We start from the raw sequence: 26952 nt of genomic DNA, 5'->3' as shown, positions 1-26952 counted from the left end.
ACAGTCATATGATATTTTATGAATTAGAAATTAGAAATTACTCATAACTTAAAATGCATTACCTGTACTGAATCTCTTAAATATATTGCAATATAGCTGACAGCATATATGTTTCTAATTTTTAAAAGGCAGAGTACTCTTTTGGCTATAATGATGTGCTCTTAAGAGAAAAGATGAAATTGATGGTCTAGGTTTATGACTAGAAAATATTTAAATCTACTTATGAGAACAAGCTCCTAAAGGAAACAGTTTTGAAAGTGAAGAATAAGTTATCACTTTACCTGATCCAAGTTTCAGTCACAAACTCTTTATATCCTCTTGGAATTCAGTATGAAGTTATTCATGGATCTTTTTGGCTACTGTGATGGAAATTGTAATTTGCTTAAGAATTTCCTAGAAATCATTATCTTGGGAGTGATTTTCCACATTGAATTTCAAATTTAGGAAAGTCTTTTTTTAAAAAAAAATAAGTAATTCTTTATTTGAAACCAGCAAGGGCATTTTCTTGAATTTTTTTAAAAATAGAATCTTATAATGAGCTAGTAGGTAATAAACCAATAACTTCGAGTCTTTGACTGAAACCTGACTTGCTGAATATGAAGCAGAAGCATGGTAGTCTAATATGCAAGGCTATTCTTTGTGAATAATTAAGTAGAGCCAAGATTAGAAATAAATTAGATAATATTCCAGTTATTTCCATCTGAAATTTTTAATTTAAGTCAAACTCAACATATTGGCTTGGCCAAAAGGTTCCTTCGGTTTTTAAGTAAAAAATAAAAGACACATTTTTCATTTTCACCAAGAACTTTATTGAACAACTTATTCACTGTTTTGTTCCACTACCTTCTCCCATTTTTCTGGCAACTTCATAATTCCATCTTCCCAAAACTTTTTATCTTTTTTGAGCAAAGAACTATTCCACGTGCCTTTTACAGTCTTCCAGGGAATTGAAATTTTTTCCATTAAGAGAATTTTGTAAAGACGGAAACAAATGGATATCCGAAGGTGCAATGTCTGGTGAATACGGCGGATGAATCAGAACTTCCCAGCCAAGTTGTAACAGTTTTTATTTCTTGTCATCAGAGAAACATTTGGTCTTGCGTTATCCTGATGGAAGATTATGAGTTTTCTGTTGACTAATTTCGGACGCTTCTTATCCAGTGCTGCTTTCAGTTGGTCTAATTGGGAGCAGTTCTTGTTGGAATTAATCGTTTGGTTTTCTGGAAGGAGCTCATAATAGAGGACTCCCTTCCAATCTCACCATATGTACAGCGTCAACTTCTTTGGATGAAGACCGGCCTTTGGTGTGGTTGGTGGTGGTTCATTTCGCTTGCCCCACGATCTCTTCCGTTCCACATTATTGTACAGTATCCACTTTTCATCGCCCATCACAATTTGTTTTAAAAACGGAACATTTTCAGTACGTTTTACTAGAGAATCACATGCAGAAATACAGTCAAGAAGGTTTTTTTTGCTTAAATTATGTGAAACCCAAACATCAAAGCAATTAGTATAACCATGCTGGTGGAAATGATTTTCAACGCTTGATTTGGATATTTTGGTATAACGTGGTATAACGTTGATTGTTCTCAATTAATGTCTTGATTTGATTGCTATCAACTTCAACTGGTCTACCCGACTGTGGAGCATCGTCCAGAAAGAAACCTCTAGCACAAAACTCACAAACCACTTTTGAGACGTTTGATCAGTCACAGCACCTTCTCCATACACTGCACAAATCTTGTTTTTGCGTTTCAGTTGCGTTTTTACCTTTCTTGAAAGAATAAAGCATAATATGCAGAAAAATGTTGCATTTTTCTTCCATCTTCAGTATTAAAATGGCTACACAAAAATTCACCAATTTTGATAATTTTTTTAAATGCACGCTGATATGACAGCTGTCATAATACAATCTAACAGAATTGTTTCGAATGAAGTTAAAGACAACTAAGTGCTGCTAGAGCCATCTTACGGAAAAAAACAAACGAACCTTTTGGCCAACCCAGTATTTAAAATTCATTTTTTTCCCACATCCAAACTGGTCTCTTCCCAATTATCTCATTTCTATTAGTATGCCTATCTCTATTCTTCCAGTCTTCCAGAATAGATAGAGAACCCATCTTTGCATTTCCCTTTTCCTCCATCCTCTATGCCTAATCTTTTGGCAGGTCTTAGAGTTTTTTCTTTACAATTTGTCCTTTCTAATAGTCGACCTGAAGCTACCCCCTCAGACATACTCTTATTAGTTTATCTTAAATTTACCCTCTATCATATTTACGCTACTCTTTCCCTATCTTTTAATCTAGCCTACATACTATAAGCAGAAGACTAATTCTGATGGGTCATGATAAAGCATTTTGAAGAACCTTCATTAGCCTCCCTATTGTTGAAGCCTGTTAACGGCTCTACTTTGCTGTCAAGATACTATGTGATTTTGGCTTAATCAGTTCATCCAACAAATTTTCTAATATTCTCCAGTATAAACCTTTCTTGCTCCCCATCTCATATTTCATACTTGTCCCTATTCTTATTCTTACTGTTTTCTTGGTTTAGAGTATCCTCTCCCCTTCCCTCTATTCATTCAAAGCCAAACTACACTACTCAATTAAATTCCTATCTCCTCTGTAAAGTCTTTCCAGATTATTCTAATCCTTCCTGATTTCTTCCCTTCCTGGGCTTAGAATAAGTACCACACGATTTAAAATTTCATTGTCCTTTAATTGATTCATCTTTGTTAATGTCATGTTTTCAATTACTTGAGGGTAGAGTCTAAGTCAAATATCTGTTATATCTCTGCAACTCTCACTTAGTACATTAAAAGTGATTGATATATACTTGTTGATTTTTTTTTATTAACAATATAACAAATATAAAATGACATCAGTTCAAAAAATTTAGATGGTTTGGTACTTTTTTCATTCTGGTTTAGTTACTTCTGTGTTAGGTTAAATTTTCTACAGTAACATGTTGAAAAGTCTTGGAATGTTAATGTAAATCAGTTTAGACATTTAATCTGCTGTGGCATATGTGATTATCATGATTATGCTTAATTGTGATGGACAGATTACAGAAGTAAAATTTTGTTCAATGGTTATACACTTAATTTTTACAATATGCTTTCATACTTTTACAATTCTTATATTTTATATATCTCAAAATTATAAGAATTTCTACTTGCAAAACTAGAATACGATGCATGCTCAATTTTAAATCTTGATTGTTCATAATTTCTATTTTCGTCATTTTAATAAGACTTTTTAGTATTTTATCCCTTAAAAATTATCTTAAGAGGATTTTTATTAAAAGTCTAGCAACTTTAGGGTAAAAATGCAAAAGTTGTAAATTTAAAAATTACTGATAATTAGGATGAGTTTCCTGTCTAGGCTTAGCTCATTCATGACTAATTAACATGCCTCAATGTTTTTCTTTTTTCTTTGTTTTAAAAGGGAGAACGTGGAAATCCAGGGCCACTAGGTCCCCAGGGGGAAAAGGGCGTTATGGTAAGAGCTCAGTGATTTGAAAGATATGTGTCCAAAGAACATAATAAAGTTAAGGCATTCCAGAGGTGGAATTGCCTTGAATGAAATTTAAGTAAGTGAAAAATGCTATTTTGTGGTAAATTTCCATTAGAATTTTCTTCTCCTCTAAACAGTTTACCATTCAGAATGCTGATTGGCACTGAAAAGCATGCAAATCACATGGCTAGGTCGAATGAGCCTATAGTCTTAAGAGAAGAATTAAACCATCCTAAGTAAGCTTAAGTGGATGAAGAAGAAAATTCAATTAGGATTCTACTTTTTTTTTTATAGCTTATAGTTTATATGGCACATATCATCATTGCCACTTTTCCATAAGTTTCTGGTCACAGTGTAATTATTTGATATGTGGAAAAGCAGAATCCAGAATTCATCTTACATTCTTTTATCTTTAAGATAGTAATAGCTGTTAAATTTTATATCTAGATTGCAGTTTTTTCATTTATTAAAGTTTCTAAATGTGATAGAAATGAACAATTATTTTCAATTAAAGAATCTTGCTTTCAGAAAATATATTGTGGTGGATCTGGTGTACCTAATGCTATCTACAAATTCATTTTACATAAATTTTTGCTCAGTTTTAACTTCTGTATTATGAGTAGAGCACTGTAAGATTATTTTTTTACCTATCTCCAATTGCTGTCAACTAGGAAGTTTAATATACCCATAGGCTAATTAATTTCAGGAATTATTGACTCCTAAGGCATTCTCTGAATCATTTAAATATGGTTAATACCACAAAGGGTGTGTTCCTTCTGAAATTTGACAGGCTAAAGTATTTGTACACATTCACATTTCTTTTATTTTTTATTTTTTAACATCTTTATTGGAGTATAATTGCTTTACAATGTTGTGTTAGTTTCTGCTGTATAACAAAGTGAATCAGCTATATGTATACATATATCCCCATATCCCCTCCCTCTTGCATATCCCTCCAACCCTCCCTATCCCACCCCCCTAGGTGGTCACGAAGCACTGAGCTGATCTCCCTGTGCTATGCAGCTGCTTCCCATTAGCTGTCTATTTTACATTTGGTAGTGTATATATGTTAATGCTACTCTCTCACTTTGTCCCAGCTTACCCTTCCCCCTTCCCTTGTCCTCAAGTCCATTCTCTATGTGTGTGTCCCTATTCCTGTCCTGCCCCTAGTATCATCAAAACCTTTTTTTTTTTTATATATTCCACATATATGTGTTAGCATACAGTATTTGTTTTTCTCTTTCTGACTTCACTCTGTATGACAGACTCTAGGTCCATCCACCTCACTACAAAGAGTTCAGTTTCGTTTCTTTTTATGGCTGAGTAATATTCCATTGTTTATATATGCCACATCTTTATTCATTCACCTGTTGATGGACACTTAGGTTGCTTCCATGTCCTGGCTATTGTAAATAGTGGTGCCAAGAACATTGTGGTACATGACTCTTTTTGAATTATGGTTTTCTCAGGGTATATGCCCAGTAGTGGGATTGCTGGGTCATATGGTAGTTCTATTTTTCGTTTTTTAAGGAACCTCCATACTGTTCTCCATAGTGGCTATACCAATTTACATTCCCACCAACAGTGCAAGAGGGTTCCCTTTTCTCCACACCCTCTCCAGAATTTATTGTTTGTAGATTTTTTGATGATGGCCATTCTGACCTGTGTGAGGTGATACCTCATTGTAGTTTTCATTTGCATTTCTCTAATGATTGGTGATGTTGAGCATCTTTTCATATGCCTCTTGGCCATCTGTATGTCTTCTTTGGAGAAATGTCTATTTAGGTCTTCTGCCCATTTTTGGATTGGGTTGTTTGTTTTTTGGATATTGAGCTGCATGTGCTGCTTGTAAATTTTGGAGAGTAATCTTCTGTCAGTTGCTTCATTTGCAAATATTTTCTCCCATTCTGAGGGCTGTTTTTTCGTCTTGTTTATGGTTTCCTTTGCTGTGCAAAAGCTTCTAAGTTTCATTAGGTCCCATTTGTTTGTTTTTGTTTTTATTTCCATTTCTCTAGGAGGTGGGTCAGAAAGGATCTTGCTGTGATTTATGTCATAGAGTGTTCTGCCTATGTTTTCCTCTAACAGTTTTATAGTGTCTGGCCTTACATTTAAGTCTTTAATCCATTTTGAGTATATTTTTGTGTATGGTGTTAGGGAATGTTCTAATTTCATTCTTTTCCATGTCGCTGTCCAGTTTTCCCAGCAGCACTAATTGAAGAGGCTGTCTTTTCTCTATTGTATATTCTTGCCTGCTTTATCAAAAATAAGGTGACCGTATGTGCGTGGGTTTATCTCTGGGCTTTCTATCCTGTTCCATTGATCTATATTTCTGTTTTTGTGCCAGTACCATACTGTCTTGATTACTGTAGCTTTGTAGTATACTCTGAAGTCAGGGAGCCTGATTCCTCCAGCTCTGTTTTTCTTTCTCAAGATTCCTTTGGCTATTCGGGGTCTTTTGTGTTTCCATACAAATTGTGAAATTTTTTGTTCTCATTCTGTGAAAAATGCCATTGGTAGTTTGATAGGGATTGCATTAAATCTGTAGATTGCTTTGGGTAGTAGAGTCATTTTCACAATGTTGGTTCTTCCAATCCAAGAACATGGTATAACTCTCCATCTGTTTGTATCATCTTTAATTTCTTTCATCAGTATCTTATAGTTTTCTGCATGCAGGTCTTTTGTCTCCTTAGGTAGGTTTATTCCTAGGTATTTTATTCTTTTTGTTGCAATGGTAAATGGGAGTGTTTCCTTAATTTTTCTTTCAGATTTTTCATCATTAGTGTATAGGAATGCAAGAGATTTCTGTGCATTAATTTTGTACCCTGCTACTTTACCAAATTCATTGATTAGCTCTAATAGTTTTCTGGTAGCACCTTTAGGATTCTCTATGTACAGTATCGTGTCATCTGCAAACAGTGACAGCTGAACTTCTTCTTTTCCGATTTGGATTCCTTTTATTTATTTTTCTTCTCTGATTGCTGAGGCTAAGACTTCGAAAACTATGTTGAATAATAGTGGTGAGAGTGGACACCCTTGTCTTGTTCCTGATCTTAGAGGAGATGGTTTCAGTTTTTCACCGTTGAGGACAATGTTGGCTGTGGGTTTGTCATATATGGTCTTTATTATGTTGAGGTAAGTTCCCTCTGTGCCTACTTTCTGGAGGGTTTTTATCATAAACGGGTGTTAAATTTTGTTGAAAGCCTTTTCTGCATCATTGAGATGATCATATGGTTTTTCTCCAATTTGTTAATATGGTTTATCACATTGATTGATTTGTGTATATTGAAGAATCCTTGCATTCCAGGGGTAAACCCCACTTGATCATGGTGTATGATCCTTTTCATGTGCCGTTGGATTCTGTTTGCTAGTATTATGTTGAGGATTTTTGCATCCATGTTCATCAGTGATATTGGCCTGTAGTTTCCTTTCTTTGTGACATCTTTGTCTGGTTTTGGTATCAGGGTGATGGTGGCCTTGTAGAATGAGTTTGGGAGTGTTCCTCCCTCTGCTATATTTTCGAAGAGTTTGAGAAGGATAGGTGTTAGCTCTTCTCTAAATGTTTGATAGAATTCGCCTGTGAAGCCGCCCAGTCCTGGGCTTTTGTTTGTTGGAAGATTTTTAATCACAGTCTCAATTTCAGTGCTTGTGATTAGTCTGTTTATATTTTCTATTTCTTCCTGTTTCAGTCTCAGAAGGTTGTGCTTTTCTAAGAATCTGTCCATTTCTTCCAGGTTGTCCATTTTATTGGCATAGAGTTGCTTGTAGTAATCTCTCATGATCCTTTGTATTTCTGCAGTGTCCACTGTTACTTCTCCTTTTTCATATCTTATTCTATGATTTGAGTCTTCTCCCTTTTTTTCTTGATGAGTCTGGCTAATGGTTTATCCATTTTGCTTATCTTTTCAAAGAACCAGCTTTTACTTTTATTGACCTTGCTATTGTTTCCTTCATTTCTTTTTCATTTATTTCTGATCTGATCTTTGTGATTTCTTTCCTTTTGCTAACTTTGGGGGGTTTTTGCTCTTCTTTCTCTAATTGCTTTAGGTGTAAGGTTAGGTTATTTATTTTAGATGTTTCTTGTTTCTTGAGGTAGGATGTATTGCTATAAACTTCCCTCTTAGAACTGCTTTTGCTGATTCCTATAGGTTTTGGGTCATTGTGTTTTCATTGTCATTTGTTTCTAGGTATTTTTTGACTTCCTCTTTGATTTCTTCAGTGATCTCTTGGTTATTTAGTAGCATATTGTTTAGCCTTCATGTGTTTGTATTTTTCACAGATTTTTTCCTGTAATTGATATCTAGTCTCATAGCATTGTGGTTGGAAAAGATACTTGACACGATTTCAATTTTCTTAAATTTACTGATGCTTGATTTGTGACCCAAGATATGATCTATCCTGGAGAATGTTCCATGAGCACTTGAGAAGAAAGTGCATTTTGCTGTTTTTGGATGGAATGTCCTATAAATATCAATTAAGTCCATCTTGTTTAATGTGTCATCTAAAGCTTGTGTTTCCTTATTTACTTTCGTTTTGGATGATCTGTCCATTGGTGAAAGTGGGGTGTTAAGGTCCCCTACTATGATTGTGTTACTGTCGATTTCCCCTTTCATGGCTGTTAGCATTTGCTTTATGTATTGAGGTGCTCCTATGTTGGGTGCATAAATTTTTACAATTGTTTTATCTTCTTCTTGGATTGATCCCTTGATCATTATGTAGTGTCCTTCTTCGTCTCTTGTAATAGTCTTTATTTTAAAGTCTATTTTGTCTGATATGAGTATTGCTATTCCAGCTTTCTTTTGATTTCCATTTGTATGGAATATCTTTTTCCATCCCCTCACTTTCAGTCTGTCTGTATCCCTAGGTCTGAAGAGGGTCTCTTTTAGACAGCATATATACGGTTCTTGTTTTTGTATCCATTCAGCCAGTCTATGTCTTTTGGTTGGAGCATTTATTCCATTTACATTTAAGGTAGTTATCGATATTTATATTCCTATTACCATTTTCTTAATTGTTTTGGGTTTGTTATTGTAGGTCTTTTCCTTCTCTTGTGTTTCCTGCCTAGAGAAGTTCCTTTAGCATTTGTTGTAAAGCTGGTTTGGTGGTGCTGAATTCTTTTAGATTTTGCTTGTCTGTAAAGGTTTTTATTTCTCCGTCGAATCTGACTGAGATCCTTGCTAAGTAGAGTTATCTTGGTTGTAGGTTTTTCCCTTTCATCACTTTAAATATGTCCTGCCACTCCTTTCTGGCTTACAGAGTTTCTGCTGAAAGATCAGCTGTTAACCTTATGGGGATTCCCTTGTATGTTATTTGTTGCTTTTCCCTTGCTGCTTTTAATATTTTTTCTTTGTATTTAATTTTTGATAGTTTGGTTAATATGTGTATTGGCATGTTTATCCTAGGATTTATCCTGTATGGGACTCTCTGCACTTCCTGGACTTGATTGACTATTTCCTTTCCCATATTAGGGAATTTTTCAACTATAATCTCTTCAAATATTCTCTCAATCCCTTTCTTTTTCTCTTCTTCTTACACTCCTATAATTCGAATGTTGGTGCATTTAATGTTGTCCCAGAGGTCTCTGAGACTGTCCTCAGTTCTTTTCATTCTTTTTTCTTTATTCTGCTCTGCAGTAGTTATGCCCACTATTTTATCTTCCAGATCATTTATCCATTCTTCTGCCTCAGTTATTCTGCTATTGATTCCTTCTAGAGAATTTTTAATTTATTTATTGTGTTGATCATCATTGTTTGTTTGCTCTTATTTCTTCTAGGTCCTTGTTAAATGTTTCTTGTATTTTCTGCATTCTATTTCCAAGATTTTAGATCATCTTTACTATCATTACTCTGAATTCTTTTTCGGGTAGACTGCCTATTTCCTCTTCATTTGTTTGGCCTGTTGGGTTTTTACCTTGCTCCTTCATCTGCTGCATATTTCTCTGTCTTCTCATTTTGCTTAACTTACTGTGTTTGGGGTCTCCTTTCCACAGGCTGCAGGTTCGTAGTTCCCGTTGTTTTTGGTGTCTGCCCCCAGTGGCTAAGGTTGGTTCAGTGGGTTTTGTAGGCTTCCTGGTGGAGGGGACTGGTGCCTGTGTTCTGGTGAATGAGGCTGGATCTTGTCTTTCTGTTGGCAGGACCACGTCTGGTGGTGTGTTTTGTGGTGTCTGTGACCTTATTATGATTTTAGGCAGTCTCTGTGCTAATGGGTGGGGTTATGTTCCTGTCTTGCTAGTTGTTTGGCATAGGGTGTCCAGCACTGTAGCTTGCTGGTCGTTGAGTGGAGCTGGGTCTTAGCATTGAGGTGGAGATCTCTGGGAGAGCTTTCACCGTTTGATATTACATGGAGCCAGGAGGTCTCTGGTCTACCAATGTCCTGAACTCGGCTCTCCCACCTCAGAGGCACAGGCCTGACCCCCAGCCAGAGCACAAAGACCCAGTCAGCCACATGGCTGCTGGTCTTGCAGTACCCTGGAGAGGCCCACATTTCTTAACTATTGAATTCCCTGACATCTGAAAATGATATGGTTTCACAACCTATATAACATAATATACATCTATTCATAGCATAACATAACCTATAGAAATGTGAGATGAATATTCTCTTCTCAGTAGGTTATAATATGTGATTCTGGCTAGCAAATTTCATTTCTAGGCAAAGAGTTTCTAATAAAAGTATACCCTGCTTCTGTGTAAACATTTTTTATTTCTATTGTCTTTCTCTGGAACATTTCCTGTGGCCTCTTATGTCTTGGATAGTAGAGGGAGATCTTATCACATTATCATTTTTAATTACTATTTATAATTTACTTGTTTGTCTTCAATGAAAATAATTAGATGTGATGGAGAATTTATGTCTTTTATATTTTTGCTTAAATTATAGGGATATCCAGGTCCTCCTGGGGTTCCAGGAGCCATGGGTCCACTGGGATTACCTGTAAGTATAGAAAAGACTTCTCTTCCCAGTCAATGCAAAACACTCTAGAATATATCATGGTATCTTGAACCTCCTCACTTCTACTTGCTCTATTATTTACTCCTCACTTCTAATAGTATAGTTCTGCAACCTAAAATAAAAAACATCTAAACTTTCTTTTGAATAACCCCATATAAGAAAACAGAGTCAGTAATCAAGCTTAGACCTATTGGACAAACAAATCACAAGCACAATTTCCAACATGTTGTTCTTAGAAATTTCCACATATTCTCAAACTGATAAAATTCATAGAAAATATACCTTTATTCAAAAACTGTTTTGAAAAACTCCATTTGTGGTTACAGAAAGATAATGAAGCCTTGTCTCTAAAGAGAAAGTTTGCTTATTAAAATTTGAAAGTTATTGTGAACTTAAATGTGAAGAATATCAGCCTTTGTGATCCCCTAAGCAGAACTATTATCAGAAATGGTTTATGCTGTTTTGTGAAGCTTCTGTTTTGAAGATAAGCCCAATCTTCCAGCATACTGATAGTTGTGTCATTGACTTCTAAAATGAGGAAGACTGATCTAGGGCATAGTTGCCAATCTTTTTACTTGTGTAAGATAAGAAATAGCTTTGAGATCCTGTGTAAGTTCACTGTTTTTATCTACCTGTGTTATATAGATAAATAAATTTTGTCTTCTAAGCATTGGAGACCATTGGGTATAAAAATAATTCATTGTACTTGACTTAGTAACAAATAACAACTTAATCTTCTTTTAAGGCTATTTTTTGTGGCATGTAAATTTGGAAAATTTTGTGGCATTTTTCATGGTAACAGAAAAAAATCTATTTTTATGTGATGGGATTATCATAAGTATCTAGAGTAATGAGAAAGAAATCTTGCAAAAGTAGCCATTGGTTCTTTGATGGACCAGGGAGATTAGACTGGTCAGACTGGCTAAGTGGGTGTCTCCCTTATGTGTTGTGTCTCCCACCACTCCATATGTGCTCATCCTAAAAACTGTGTGGTCAGTGAATATTAAATACTTCCCATTCTTTTTCAGGGTGTAAACACTTAGAAATTAAATTTCTCCAAATAGTAGACTATGTCAGAAGCAGAATATTGGGGGAGGGTAGTATGGTATTTGTTTAATAATTAAAGCATATTTTTAAAGGAGACTAATCAATTTTATTTCAAGAATTCCCAAGGAGAATTACCTATCATAAGAAAGGTTGTAACTGCTGTTTTTGTAACGTTCCTGTTAATTCTATAACTGATTTTTAAATTTTCAATGTGTAGGGTCCTGTGGGGGCAAGAGGACCACCTGGGAGTCCAGGTCCTAAAGGACGAAGAGTAAGTTATCTAATCAAGGAAGTGCATTAACCTTTTAAAAAATGGCGTCATAAATAGTGATGCGTTCAGCAAAAATAGCTCTATATCTTCTAGATCATGCTTAGAGGTTGTTGGGTTTTTTCTTGTTTTCATTATATTAGATGACCTACCTACATTAATTTAAATGTAATTCATAATCATTTGTATTTATAAAACCATACTTTTCCATTTTGTGTTTTAGAAATTTCACTTATTGACAAAGAATTCTTCTTTCTTATTCCCAACTCCCAGTTTCATTCTTTGGGGGAATTGTGAACGCAAAGATGTTTAAATTATTTTTCTACTCACAAGAGACTTCTATAGCAAGGGATAGTAACAGCTTGACAGAATAAGAGTGATAGGAAGTAGAATAAGAATACACAGGATGACTAAGAGTTTATTCACTGTGAATAAGAGGTAATATATCATCATTGTCTAATAATTATGCATAAGAATTAAATTAAAACCTTTCACTCTTTAAGTCTTTTAAACATTAAATCCTTTTTTTTTTTTTTCTTTAAAGAAATAAGAACCACCATTTATTGCATGCTTGTCACGTGCCAGGCACTTTTACATATACCATCTAACCTAATACTCAAAACCACTCTAGGAAGGAGAGGCATTTATCTCAGATATTATAGTTGAGGAAAACGGGGCTCAGAGAGTTTAAGTATATGAACTGTAGACACGCAAGTCTATGGCACAACCAGGATTCAAACCTTAGTGTGTCTGATTCCAAACCCTATGCTTATTCAATACCCCTATTGAATTTTAGAGTATTTTTCCTTGATTAATTTGAATATGTGGGCTTTAAGAACTCTGTTTTCCCCCTTGGCTTTACCTTCACTTTTACAGCTAGTGAAGAAAATATTTTAAAATTCTAAAAACATGGCCTCCAAATAACAAATTTTTTTTTAAAAAAACTGCCATTTTCCAGTTGGCAAATGGGAGAAAAATGCTCAGTTTAAAATAACAACTTTAGGAATTCACTGGCGGTCCAGTGGTTAGGATTTGGTGCTATCACTGCCGTGGCCCAGGTTCAATCCCTGGTCAGGGAACTAAGATCCCACAAGCTGTGCAGCATGGCCAAAAGAAAGAAAGAAAAGAAAAGAAAATAGGCAAAATAAATAAATAATGACTTTAATTTCATGTGCTGTGTTTTAGGTGAAGATTAAAGAAAGAGAGCAAATTTTTCTGTATTGTCATTTCTTTTCTGAAAAACTATTTTCCTTTCTGGCTTATGAATTTACAGTCTATAAATAATCCTGATGGCCACATCTATTTTAGCCCAAATGAGATTTAAAATAATAAAATAAAAACTCATGGAAGATGATCTGTACTCTGTCATTTTAGTGGTCTGTACCCTGCCAGCATTCACTACTTGGTCAGGTCAAATGTGTTTATTCAACTTTGTATTACTCATAGTGGGAAAGTTCAACCAGTTTTGTGACAGATTTTAAAAAACAGAAATACTTACTTTGGTTACCTAAGTAATTGAGGTCTTATTGATTATCCAGGCATAGGCCATGTACCTAAGCAAGATATGTTTCTGAACCACTTGTACTATCTGATAAGTCATATGGAAAGTTCATATTCTCTGCAGTTTTCTAACCTCCCTGTGATCCTTGGGCAAATTATTACTCTTTTCTGATTTGACACTTTGTTTTCAATTCTCACCTCTTCAAGCATCTATTTTCCTCTCATCCTCCAAATACATTTTACTGATTTGTTCCCAAATGGCGTCTCATAATTATTTAAAGTTCACCCAGTATTTTCTAAACAAGGTCTTTTTGTTTAGAAATAAGGGCTTTGTTTAATGCAAAAGTGCTTCCTTTATAGGAGAATATTTCAAATAATCAGTGAACATTGGGAATATCAAAAAGAACTAAAGACCAGAATATTTGGGAAAGAATATACTATTATGACGTTCCATTCTAATTATCACCTAGTATCTTCTTCTCCCATCAATCCATTCTCCAATGTATTCTCCACTATAGATGTGATCATAATAAATATTTTTCGAATATTTTTCACTCACAAAAAATGAGAATATATTATATGTCCAGCCCACAGGGATAAATGAAAAAAGTATCTGGCTGGGAATTCCTGTGCCCCAGCCCTTCCTTGCTACCCCAAAAGCTACCCCCCAAAGGGGGTCAGTATTTCCCGCACACCTGTAACACTTTATGACACACAACTGTGTCACAGTACATTGGAGGGGAAGCTAGGCACATTTGCACTAGGAGGCCACACAAAGAACTCTCATTATGAAACTAGTGCTTGTATGCCCTTGCTGTTCTGCCTGTGATTTGTACTGTTATCATAGGTGAACATGCAAACATCATGAATGGTAGGACCACAACCCAAGGAGTCTGCCTGTCCTTCTGCTTCTCTCCTATCCATCCATCTGCCATTCATCTATCTAACATTTACTGATATAATACCATCTGTCAGACACTCTCTTACGATCATGGAGGATTCAAGGTTAACTTTTTCTTAGATCTAAACCACATGGATTTTACGGTTTAATGACTTGCAGTCCAGTGGCTTTTAAAGTATCATACAATATTGACAGAGAATAGCGAAAGCTCGGACAAGCAACAATACCTGCCATCTCAGGAAATAACCTAAGCAACTTAGTATCATGAAAATTTTTCTAACTAGTTTTATGAAGATTGTGTAATCCTGCCCCTTATGTAACTGAAAAAAATAACAGGATTGGCTGAAAATATTCATGTAGTTTGAGATTGTTTGATGGGAGAGTTAGCTGTAGCCAACCTTAACTTTTCCAAAAGAGGATAAAGAAAAGATTAGATTTTTTTTTTTAACTTAACCAGAATACATTCTTCAAGAGCTTTATAGGTAGAGATTTTAAGGCAGGTATAAGAAAAAATAACTTTATCCCAAATTAGGTACCTATTATAATATTGCTTGTCTCATTTTCTTATAGCTTGTCCTGAAGCTTGTTATGTCTCAGGAGTCAAAGAATAACTCCAGGGATAACTTCTACAACCAAAATATCAAAGTGAAACTTGCAGATATTGATAAAGCTAAGCTTTTAGCTAATTAACCAACCCTTAACTGAAGCATAGAGAGGACCAAACTTTCCTAGAGTTCTGCCAGCCTTAACCTCTTAACTAGCAACCTCAGGCTTTATAGCCTTTAATTAAATATAATTGTTGTACTTAGACATTTTTTTTAACTTAATGTGGTTATCTTTGTCATCACAGTGGGAGCAGAAACTTCTCTTTCTTTTTTCCCTGTCTATTCCTGGTTTAGTGAATGAAATAATAAATGTTAAAGTACTTTTAAGTAAAAATAATTTTTAATGGAAAACATTAAAAAATGAGTGATTATCATTAAAGTATTCCTTAATTTTGGAGGGAGTTCCTTTCAACTGTAACACTAATCAGCATTTTACTAGTGTTTAATATTCATTTTGTAAACTTCTTCTAAACTTCAAGTCCTCTATTTCAGCCTGAATTCACTTGATAACAGGATTACATCCATTTATTTTTTAACATTTGAAAAAATATTATAAACTTAATAAAGCACAGTTATTCAAAGTCTTTAGACATTTAGACATTATGTGAATCAGGTGACTCACTTATATTGATATCTGCAGGCTTCAGTTGCTTCATCTTAAAAAGCAGGGTTTAGACTAGTTCAGCCTTGACAGTGGGTAATCTATGTGCTGAGGCAGAAACTGGCAGTTAATTATGAGACTTTCTTCCTGAGCTCAATGCAGCCTTTTCTACATATATATCTAGGCAACCACTTAATCTTATTTTTATCTAAGAAATGAGACTTTTTTCAATCATTTTTGGACCAAACAATTTTTAAAAATTCTTTTTAACTTATTACTCTATGTTTGGGGGCCTTTTGAAGCTTTATCCTTATGGCTGCTAACTTTTAAACCTAGACAGAATGACTTCTAACTCTAGCATTAGCCTTGGATGATCTACCATTGTGGTTGGTTGTCTAGAGTCAAAATTGTTATCTTCTCCCCACTCCCCCCCTTTCTACCCTAAACAAACTTACACTTCCAATTTGTTTTTATATTAATGCTGTCATAATTCCACTGGTTACTTACTAACAAAATATCCAAGAAAGTCAGAACTTTCATGTTGCAAAGGAGTTAAGTGCCTAGTTACCAGTGGATACATTTCTAGATCTTACTAGTTTTCTGTGGTATTTTAGAATGCTGACCACTGATTCCTTTTCATATTTTCTCAGCCACGTTCTGTTATTACTCCAAAAAAATTTGGAAAGTGTTTTCTTACAGGGCAGAAAAAAGAAAATAAGCATAGAAGGTGCTGGAGAAAGAGAATCAATACAGGCTACTGATAAGATGAAGGTGATTATTGGAGCAAGGTCCTGAGGGATCTTTGCACTTAAAACTTCAGAGTCATCCTTTAATCATTGTTCTTTTTTTCCATCTTCAGTTACTTAATTGTCAAACATTCCAAGGAAGCCCCCACCTCAGGACCTTTGCAGTTGCTATTTCTCCTGCCAGAATGATCTTCCCCAAGTTATTTGCATAGCCTGCAGTCTCAGCTCCTTCAGGTCTACCCACATGTCACTTTAGAGAGCCTTCTCATACACCTGATCTAAAGTAGGGCCCCCCACCTTGGACTCCTTCTACTCCCTTAACCTCCTTTATTTTTCTTCATTACACTTGACTACCTATAGTCACTTTATATTTTAATTTTATATATCTATTTGCTTGTTTATAAATTCAGGGATTTGCCTCTTCTCCCTACTGTATCCTCTGGGCCTAAGACAATACCTGGCTTATAGTTGGCACTCAGTAAATGTTTGTTGAATGAACAACAACACACTTTGAAAGTCACTTATCTATTAAGTCCATACTCCTCAATTTGACATTCAAGGTCCTGTACATTAATACTTTAACTTAGTTTTGCAGTCTTTTATGGGAAAATAGGATCAAAAAGTAAACTGGGAACAGATCATGGAGTACCTTAAATATAGACAGAAATTGTAGGGCTAGAGCTATGGCTTTAGCTTTAGTATGCCCAGTGGAGCTATAGATCCTCATGGAGTGTGAGTTTTCTCTCCAATCCTGTGGATGTGTCCAAGAGGATCAGGGTATGCACTTACCCTAAGGGCACCCAGGAAGAGAGTCCTGTTTACAGTAAGCAGGTTTTTTGGGTTTTTTTTTTTGGGGGGGGGGGTCTGGAGATTTTTATTTCAGAAGGTTTTTATTTACAAAATCAATTTCTTTAATAGATACAAAGTTATGCAAATAATCTCTTTGTCCTTGACCTGTTTTGAGTTTTTGCTTTTGAAGAATGGGTCAGTTTACTCCAAAGGTGTAGAATTTATGTGTGAAGAGTTGTTTCTATCAATAGTAGTCCCTTATTTTCCCTTTAATGTCTCAGCGGTCTGTAGTGATATCTTCTCCTTCATTTCTTTTTTTTTTAAATTTATTTATTCAAATTTATTTATTTTTGGCTGCGTTGGGTCTTCGTTGCTGTGCGTGGGCTTTCTCTAGTTGCACGGAGCAGGGGCTACTCTTCGTTGCGGTGTGTGGACTTCTCATTGTGGTGGCTTTTCTTTTTGCGGAGCACGGGCTCTAGGTGCGCGGGCCTCAGTAGTTGTGGCTCGCAGGCTCAGTAGTTGTGGCTCGCAGGCTCAGTAGTTGTGGTCTGCGGGCTCTAGAGCGCAAGCTGAGTAGTTTTGGTGCACAGGCTTAGTTGCTCCGTGGCATGTGGGATCTTCCTGGAAGTAAGCAGCTTTTTAATAATATAAAGCTAAACTAAGTTGGCCTCAGATGGGATACAATAGAAGATATTGAAGCCTACGGGGCTTCTTCAAATCAGCATGTTGTATTGGGAGATTTGTATCACTCTTTTGTATAGAAATCTTCAGCGCCTCCTCATTGCTTATTGATTCAAATATAAACTCCAGTCCTTCACGTTTTAAATCCCAGTCTTTTCACAATTATTTATTAGTATAGAAATACTAAAAAATACTCCATGTAATCACCAGCTCAGCTAAACAAACTAGTTTTTTCATTCCTAAGTATCTTTTTTCCTGCTTCTTTACCCTTTTCTCATACTATGCCTCCATCTAGAATTTCTTTTAGAGCATGACCTCTGACTGTCAAAATAATATCTTCATTCCCTTTACAAACATGTGAAAGCTGTCTCCCTCCTTTGATCCCTTTAGCCCTTAACACACAATATCTCTGCCTATTTTATAGTTATTTATATAATTTACCTTATCTCATACTGTGGATTCCCGTAACACTTAATGCAGTGCCTTTTTCACAGTAGATGTTCAGTTAATGGTTGTAGAATTGAATTAATTCCCTTGCAAAGGACTTTAATATCTTCCAAGGACAGTTATAACTAGGCAAGGAACATATACTGTCCTCTTTCATTAGAGAATGACTTTTGCAACTGATGCTTCTTTATAACTAATTACTGAATTAATATTGATAGCAACATAGCTGAGAAGTTTTAAATTTACATGAACATTCCCAGCAGCATTTTCTATTCCTTTTCTGTGCCCCTTGCCATCTTTCAGCTGTCAAGCAGGTGCATAGCGGGGAACAGTGCAGTCAGCATTCTTTTTCTAATAAAGTGATGAGAAGAGTTCCATTCCAAAAATATAAAACTTAGGAAGACTGTTTGGACAAACAAACCAGCCACTTTAAAGTTAATTTAGAGTTGTTTTTAGAATAAATCCTGGATTTCTGCAGAGTAAATGATAAGGTAAACAAAATACTCAAATAACAAACCTATACTATAGCTACCTCAACAACTGAATCAGCTGTTTTTGTGGTCATCTGATTTACTATTTGGCATTAAATCTTGAAAACACTGACCTGATTCTCCCATGCAAATGAGTTCATCCATATACTCAGCTGTATTCTTTACTGTGTTCATGGCACAGAAACAAGCAAAAGGAGTTTTTCAACTAAAAAAGTGTCCAGTGTCTCCATTTGTAAGGATGCATAACAGTAAAAAAGAAACATTTAAAATTAACAACAGGATATTTTTTCCATCTCTAGGGACCAAGAGGACCAGATGGTCTCTTAGGAGAACAAGGTATACAAGGTGCCAAGGTAATCACTTATTTTCTCATTTCATACACAGTTAAATATTTTTGAGCCCATATGTCCTACCTGTGTAAACACTGATGTATTTCCTTATAAAAGTATGGTTCTAAATTTTTTCTTAGTCTAAGTATGAAACATACATAAAGTTTTTACTACACACACAGAAATGTATTATTTTTATTATTGAACTATGTATTTGATGTCTTATTTTTTGGTATGTGAGTGTATGTTAGCGTGTATAAGACCATAAGTCACATTCTGATTAACTCACCTGGTATTGATTCTTGTTAGGGTGAAAAAGGAGATCAAGGAAAAAGAGGGCCTTATGGTCTTATTGTAAGTAGTAAAATATTTCACATTAAAGATAAACATATAATATCTTCCATTTTTCTTGGTGTGTGATTCATATTTGGCGAGGGAGTTGCTTGACCCAGGCATTTTCTTTCTTATGTAGGGTAAGACTGGAAACCCTGGAGAGAGAGGAGTTCAAGGGAAACAAGTAAGTAATTAAAAACTGCCAAGCTATAAGCAAATTTTATCCACTTTATTCTGTGATACAACTCTTGTTTAGTAATCAGTATTTTAGACTAAGAGAATACAAGTTCTTTTCCTCCTTCAGTCCTTGGGTCAGTCTTTTATTGAGGCAAATTGCTTACTCAATCTGTGCCTTTTTTGTACCTATCTATAAACCGGTGGTGATAACTGATACTTTTACTTCACCTCTGTTATCATAGTTTTTCTGTAAAATCCATTTCAAGATAAAGTGGTATGATGTCATGTAAATATAACAGAATATTAATAAAGCTAACATAAGAAACTTCTTTGAGGCTTCTTGCCTAGTTTCATTTTAACTCACCTTGAGTGTTGTTTGCACCCTTGGAGTGTGGAGCTATGTGTGTCATCATGTTTTCCCATGGTACTGCTCTAAGAGTTTTTTTGTTTTGTTTTGTTTTGTTTTGTTTTTTTTCTAAGAGTTTTTAATACTATATAATGCTAAATATTTTCCTACCATCAAAAATCTCAGAATTATACAATTTCTTCTCTGGAACACAAGTTCTGTGGTTATCATCACTAACTGAGGGGGAGTAAAGTGTATTTTTTAAAAAAGAGAAATATATACACACACACATATGTATTACACATATATACATATATAATTTTGAGCACATGAGCTTAAATGTATGGGTTTTTAATTCCATTTGTAATCATAATTTTTAATGACATTTTGATTTGTCATCTACATATATGTATAAAGTTATTAAATTAGATCATAATTTAAATATACTGCAACTGAAGAGTCAGAAAAGGATAGGACAAAAATGTTGTAGCTGCTGTAGTAATTATCACTAATGTCACTGCATTTACTTGTTCCTCTTTGAAATCTGCTGCCCCCTGCCGGTTGTTTCCCATAATAGCATTATATTTGCCAATGGTCAAACCTAAAGTAGCAGAGACTTAAAAGAGAAAAATGACTGTATCCAGGGAAAGAACTTGTGTGTGACATTATATTATTAATTGAAGTCATCACCAAAGAACATTCCTTGAGTATTAATATTCATCATCTAAGTTTCTATTATATCAATGTAAATGGTGTTTCTGGAGATTCTTTTCACTTTGCTACACTGCATACAAAACCAATATGTTATAGTTGAGTGGAGAAATTTGGAATTTATCAGGTCCATTCCTCTTACTTTAGAAAAATAAGGCCAAGAGAAATAAAATTACTTACTCATTTTGTACATTGTTGACATTCCTTAGAGTTTTACCTTCATTTTCAGCCTATCAGATATGCATGGATAAATGTAAAATTTGATATTTGATTTTCTCAATCAAATAAAAGTTACTAGAACCATTTTGTAATGGTAGCTTATGGCAAACAAGTTTCACAGACTACCGGAAGAGTAAAGTTACCTTAGTGAGTGACAGTAAATCATGAGTTAATACTAGTTGTTGAGGTTTACTTAACTTCATACCTACATTGTCTCCTCGGTCTTGATCGAACTGAAAGAGACTTTTGAGATCTGAGGGAAGCTTGGATCAATTAATCCAAAAAAATCCAGATGCCCCAAAGATTTATTTGATCCTGCACGGTAATCTCAGCGTCTCTCATCATTTATGCACTGTCAACAAGCAGGCAGTGCTGTATAATAGAAAGATACACTGGAGATCAGATTGACCTTTGTTCTAGTGCACACTCCTAATAGCTGTATAGTCTTGGTTAGATTGGTTAGCTCTCTGGATCATATTTTCTTCATCTGTAAAATAAAGATACATCTCTAAATTGTCGTAATTCTAAAGCTAGGTATTACAAGGAAATTGGTAACACATATAGTACTCTGCTAGTCCAGATAAACAGGAGAAGTATATTTGTCTATGGGCCAACATTGTTTCGTATACTTGCCTTCCATCCACACGTATATCTGACTCAAAGGGCGAATCAGGAAGAAAGGATGTGATTCATTGTGTTAATAAGGTGATAAAGCCTGAGTAACTTTTTAGTTTTCTAAATCTTACAAAAACTATAACAGCTCATACATTACTGATTTTTATCTAGATATTCTTTCAGTTGATGAGTTAAGGGTATTAAATTCTCCAACTATGATTTTGTACTTGTCTGTGTCTCTCTTTAATTCTGTCAGAGTTTGCTTTATGTATTTTGAAACTATTTTTAGAGTATTCACATTATGATTACTATGTCTTCCCAATCAACTGAGCCTTTTATCATTACAAAATGTTCCTCTATATCTCTGGTAATACTTTTTATCCCTGGTAATACTGTTTGTTTTGAAATCTACTTTATTTGATATGTAAGTCTCTCTAGCTGTTTGCATGGCGTATCTTTTTCATTCATTTATTTTCAAACCATCTGTGCCTTGATGTTCAAAGTGAATGTCTTAAAGTTAGATCTTGCCTTTTTATTCATTCCAACAACCTCTGCCTTTTAATTAGTGTTTGCTCCATTTCCACTTATTGTAGTTATTGATGTGGTTGGATTTAGGTCTACCATTTTTATGGCTGTTTCTCCTCTGCTGTGGCGGCAGTAGTGGTGTGCAGCGCCTTCTTTAGGCACTGAATGATTTTGAGAACGCCACTCTAATTTAACTATTCGCTTTTTAGCTCTACTTCTCATTATTACTCATTATTACTTTTAAGTGGTTATTCTAGGTCGGGAGTCAGCAAACTATCTCTGTAAAGTGCCACAAAATATTTCAGGCTTCGTGGGCCGTATGGTCTCTGTCACAACTACTCAGCTCTAGTGTCATCATAGTGTGAAAGCAACCACAGACGGTATATAAAGGAATGAGCATGACTATTCAAAAAAACTATTTACAAAATCAGGTGATGGTCCAAATTTGGCCCTCAGACTGTAGTTTGCCAACCCGTGGTTTAGGGATCACATTGTAACTTTCCACTGTCTACTTAGAGTTAATACAGTAATACTTAACATAATTGTAAGAAACTTGCAGCCATAGAGACCTGTTTACCAGCATCCTGTCTTATATGCTCTATTTGTTTTATATCTATATAAGTTATAAACCCCATATTGCAAAGTTAAAATTCTACTTTAATATAAATAAAATACTTTTTGCTTTAATATAAATGAAACATAAATTAGAGATATTTAGGAGGAAAGTAGTGATTTTTAAAATTATCCATGCATTTACTATTTCTGGTGCTCTTCATTTCTTTCTACAGATGCACATTTCTAAGTGGTATACTTCCCTGCAGCCTATAGAACTTCCTTTAGATTTCTTATAGTCAAGTTCTTCTAGTGATGAATTCTCTTAGTTTTTCTTTATTTCACCTTTATTCTTGAAGGATATTTTCACTGGTTATAGAATTCTGGGTCAGCAGGGTTTTTTGTTTGTTTGTTTCTATTCAGCATTGTAAAGATGACATGCCATTTATTTTTGGCCTGCATTATTTCTGATGAGAAGTCCACACTTATCTTTATCATTATTCCCCTGCATATAATGTATCATTTTTCTCTGGCTGCTTTCAAGATTCTCTCTTTATCTTTGGCTTTCAGTAGTTTGACTATGATGTGTCTAGATGGATTTTCTTTACATTTATCCAGCTTAATGTTTGCTGAGTTTCTTGCGTGTGTAAATTTGCCTTCACTAAATTTGGAAATTTTTCAACTTTTTTTTCGGATTTTTTTTCTACACCATTTTCTCTCTCCTTTCCTTCTTGTATTCTAATTAAATATATGTTAGTCATTTTGATTACCTTAGATCCCTGGGGCCCTGTTCATTCCTACTTCAATCTTTCTTTTTCCTGTTTTTTTTTTTTTTTTTCCAATTGTGCAACCCGAATCTATCTTCTCTAACTTGTTAAGCCTTTCAATAAAATTTTATTTATGATGTTGTATTTTTAAGTTTTATCTGGATATTTAATTTTCAGCTCTATAATTGTCATTGTTTCTTTTTACAAATGCTCTTTCTCTTCTGGGATTTCCTATTTGTTTATTCATCATGAGTACATTTTTATTTACATTATTGAGCATATTTATACGAACTACTTTAAAATCATTGTGTGATACATAATAACATCTGTGTAATCTTGAGTTTGGTCTCCATTAATTGCCTTTTCTTATAAATATGGGAAATTTTCCCTGTCTGATAATTTTGAATTGTATCTTGAACATTTTGACTGATTCATTTTAGCGACTCTAAAGTCTGTTATATTTCTTTGAAGAGTATTGTTTTGTTTTTAATTTGGCAGGCAGTTAACTTGGCTGGTAAAACTCCAAGTTTTCTCTCCTCTGTGGTAGGTGGCTGCTGAAATCTCTATTAAGTTCTTTTAGCCTTGTCTGGGCTACTTGGCGTCTGCCATACGAATATAAACCTTAAATGTCAGCAAGAGCTATAAGCAGAGTTTATATTTGCAATCTGAGGCTCCTCTCTGGCTCTTTCTTTCACCACTTTTCACCATCTATGGTCACTTCAAATTCTGCCCTAGGGTCCTCCATGCCAATCAGACTGAAGATTTCTATCCTACTTTATTTTAACCATCTTGTATGGCTTCTCCTCTGGCTAAAAGCCATATAAAAAAATTAGAAACTCACCTAGTGTCATTCCCTTCTTTCAAGTGTAGACCCTACTACTCTAGTTCCTGCCTATTTTTGGTCTTTCTCCAGTGCTTTCATATCTTTCCTTTTTAATATTTTATCTTGGGTTTATAGTTATCTCTATATAGATTGGTTTGATAGGAGCAACTTGGCCAGTATTGGAAGTGGAAACACTTAGCATTTCTTCTTTAAATATAGTTTTCTCTGTAGTAACTCAGAATACTTGAGAAGCACTTATTTCATAATCTTTACAATACAAAAAGTATACAGTATTAACTGTATTCTTTCCCGTTCTTCAGACAATGAAGCAGAATGCACACATTTTCATGATCCTACAGTGAAAGTGTGGCAATAGAAATAACATTTATATACTCCCTTGCCTATTCTCATAAAATGTCTTGATGATGCTCTAAACATGTTTATTTAAAATGGAAAGGCATTGAATGCTTGATTTCTCATGGAATTCAGTAAAAAGCAGTTTAGTGTAGTGGAAGAGCATGGCATTGGAGTCAGACACATTCGAGGTCAGATGCTGGTTCTGTCACTTATAGCTGTTTTGACTTTGTACAAATTATTTAACCTCTCTGAGCCTCAGTTTCCCTATCATTAAAATGAGATACCTTTTATAGTTATAACAAATGATGCTCGTTATGTGCTCAGCACAGGCTCTCGATAAATAGCAACCACCATAGTCATCATCCTCCTGGTCATCATTGTCATAATTGCTGAGATGCCTCATAGAGCAAGGAGTTGTACTACAAATAATGTATTTCAGTAGCATCTGAAAAGTCTTAAAGGGAATTTTTATTTTGTGCCAGCTTTTGCTTTTCTTCTTCATCTCCAATAAAAATAATTAGAATCCATTTAGGTCACTTCATAGCTTTGCCTAACAGCACTTATGCACCATTAACAGTATTACAAGTACATATTAAGCTTAATATTGTGTGCAAACACACTTTACAAAGCAAACTGGGCAGACATTATTTAAGGTTCTGAACTCTTGCTGTATGTTCAATTGATATACCAGGTACAGAGGGATCCCTTATATTGATCCCTTAATTTAGGAGTCCGGAGTATGTGAGTAGCAGATGATTTTCATGATTGAAACATGGTCTTACTCCAACAGGAGTCCATGAGATTTTGCATATCTCCCTTTCTCTAACCAGACAATCATATGTAACTAAACATAGCGTTGATAATCAAAACTTAGAAGATTCTTTGTTGCTAGAAATATTGAACGTCTTTACTTCCAATTTAATATCATATTTTTTTAGATTTCAGTTTTAAGATAAAATGGTAATTGTGATCTGCTGTATAATTGCCAAACTTCCCAAGGTCAGTAATGTAGAAGAGTAGAAGAAGCAAATTGCAAATAAACAAGGGCAGTATTTTATACATCATTAGTAGTCATCAGTGTCCGGCACACAGTACATGCTCAGTTAATCTTTAAATGAAAGGATCAAAGAGGACCTGGAATTTAATTTAGAGTTTTACATACCATTTTAGAATATACCCCCATATCTAAGACTCAATTTTATGGTACCGTAGGTGGCATGATGTAAAAATGGAGGAAAATAAAGAACATCGGAGAGGTCCAATTTGATCATTTCTGGTCATCTAGGTTCTGAGAGCTTTGTGCCTTCCCAGGTTATAAGGGCATAAGTCATACTTATTAATACATCACAAGTATATTATTTTTGAAAAAAAACTTTTTATATTGATACTAAAAGTATAAAAGAATCCAAATCTAAAATAATTCTGGATGACAAATATTTGTCACTGTATAGGAGTGGAGATTAAATATAAAGAATACAGGTAGATATAAAGAACTCCTACAATTCAACAACAAAATAATAAACAACACAATGAAAAAATGAGCAAAAGGACTTGAGTAAGCATTCCTCTAAAGAAGATATGCAAACGGCCAATAAATATATGAATATATGCTCAGTATCACTAGTCATTAGGGAAATACAAATCGAAACCACATTGAGATACCACTTCCCATCCAAAATGACTATTATTAAACACACACACACCTATATATACAGAAAAAATAACCAGTGTTGGCAAGGATGTGGAGAAATGGGAATCCTTGTGCTATGCTGGTGGGAATGTAAAATGGTGGAGCTGCTGTAGAAAACAGTATGCCTAGCTCCTCAAATGGTTAAACATAGAATTGCATATAATCCATCAATTCCACTTCTTCGTATATACCCCAAAGAATAGAAAGCAGGGATACAAACAGATACTTGTACACCAATGTTTATAGGAGCATTAGTTGCAATATCCAAAGGGTAGAAAACCCCAAGTGTTCATTGATGATGAATGGATAAACAAAATGTGGTATATACATACAAGGGAATATTATTCAACCTTGAAAAGGAAGGAAGTCTTGACACATGTTACAAATGGATGAACCTTGAAGACATTATGCTACATGAAATAAGCCAGACACAGAAGAACAAATATTGTATGATTCCACTTATATAAGGTACTTAAAGTAGTCAAATTCATAGAGACAGAAAGTAGAGTCATGGTTGCCAGGGGAAGAGGGTAGGGGATAGGGAGTTATTTAATGGGTACAGAGTTTCAATTTGGGAAGATAAAAAGTTCTGAAAATAGGTGGTGGTGATGGTAGCACAACAATGTGAATATACTTAATGCCACAGTACTGTAAATTTACACATACTATACACTTAAAAATTGCTAAAGTGGTGAATTTTATGTTATGCGTATTTTACCACAAAAGAAAAAACAAATAGAAGTAGACAGAAAACTTAGATGGGAGGATCTTGAGGGAAAGCTGAGGTAGGGAAACTGACTAAAACATTTTCAAGCATCACTTTTTCTTCAAACTTTGCCTTTGTTTATTCAGGGTTTACAAGGACCCCCTGGGAGTACAGGAGACAGGGGATTTGCAGGAGAACCAGTAAGTTTATCTTCATGTGTTTCTAATTGTGTCTTTTTTTTTATAATGTATTTTACCTGTCTG

General features: G+C 34.8%; 1 protein-coding gene across 4 annotated transcripts in view; it reads left to right on the top strand.

Moving 5' to 3' along the window:
* COL24A1 (collagen type XXIV alpha 1 chain) overlaps positions 1–26952 on the top strand; it is a 389925-nt gene that overhangs the window by 228063 nt on the left and 134910 nt on the right. For all 4 annotated transcript variants that reach the window (XM_059925489.1, XM_059925499.1, XM_059925479.1 and 1 more), the window contains 7 exons: positions 3447–3500; positions 10392–10445; positions 11728–11781; positions 18839–18892; positions 19178–19222; positions 19341–19385; positions 26836–26889. In XM_059925489.1, the coding sequence (XP_059781472.1) occupies positions 3447–3500; positions 10392–10445; positions 11728–11781; positions 18839–18892; positions 19178–19222; positions 19341–19385; positions 26836–26889 (360 nt within the window). The remainder of the gene's footprint in view (positions 1–3446; positions 3501–10391; positions 10446–11727; positions 11782–18838; positions 18893–19177; positions 19223–19340; positions 19386–26835; positions 26890–26952) is intronic.

Source organism: Balaenoptera ricei, chromosome 1, assembly GCF_028023285.1.
Source record: "Balaenoptera ricei isolate mBalRic1 chromosome 1, mBalRic1.hap2, whole genome shotgun sequence".
Classification (NCBI taxonomy): domain Eukaryota; kingdom Metazoa; phylum Chordata; class Mammalia; order Artiodactyla; family Balaenopteridae; genus Balaenoptera; species Balaenoptera ricei.
Note: the sequence above shows the minus strand (reverse complement) of the source record. Positions and strands in the feature narration are given on the sequence as shown.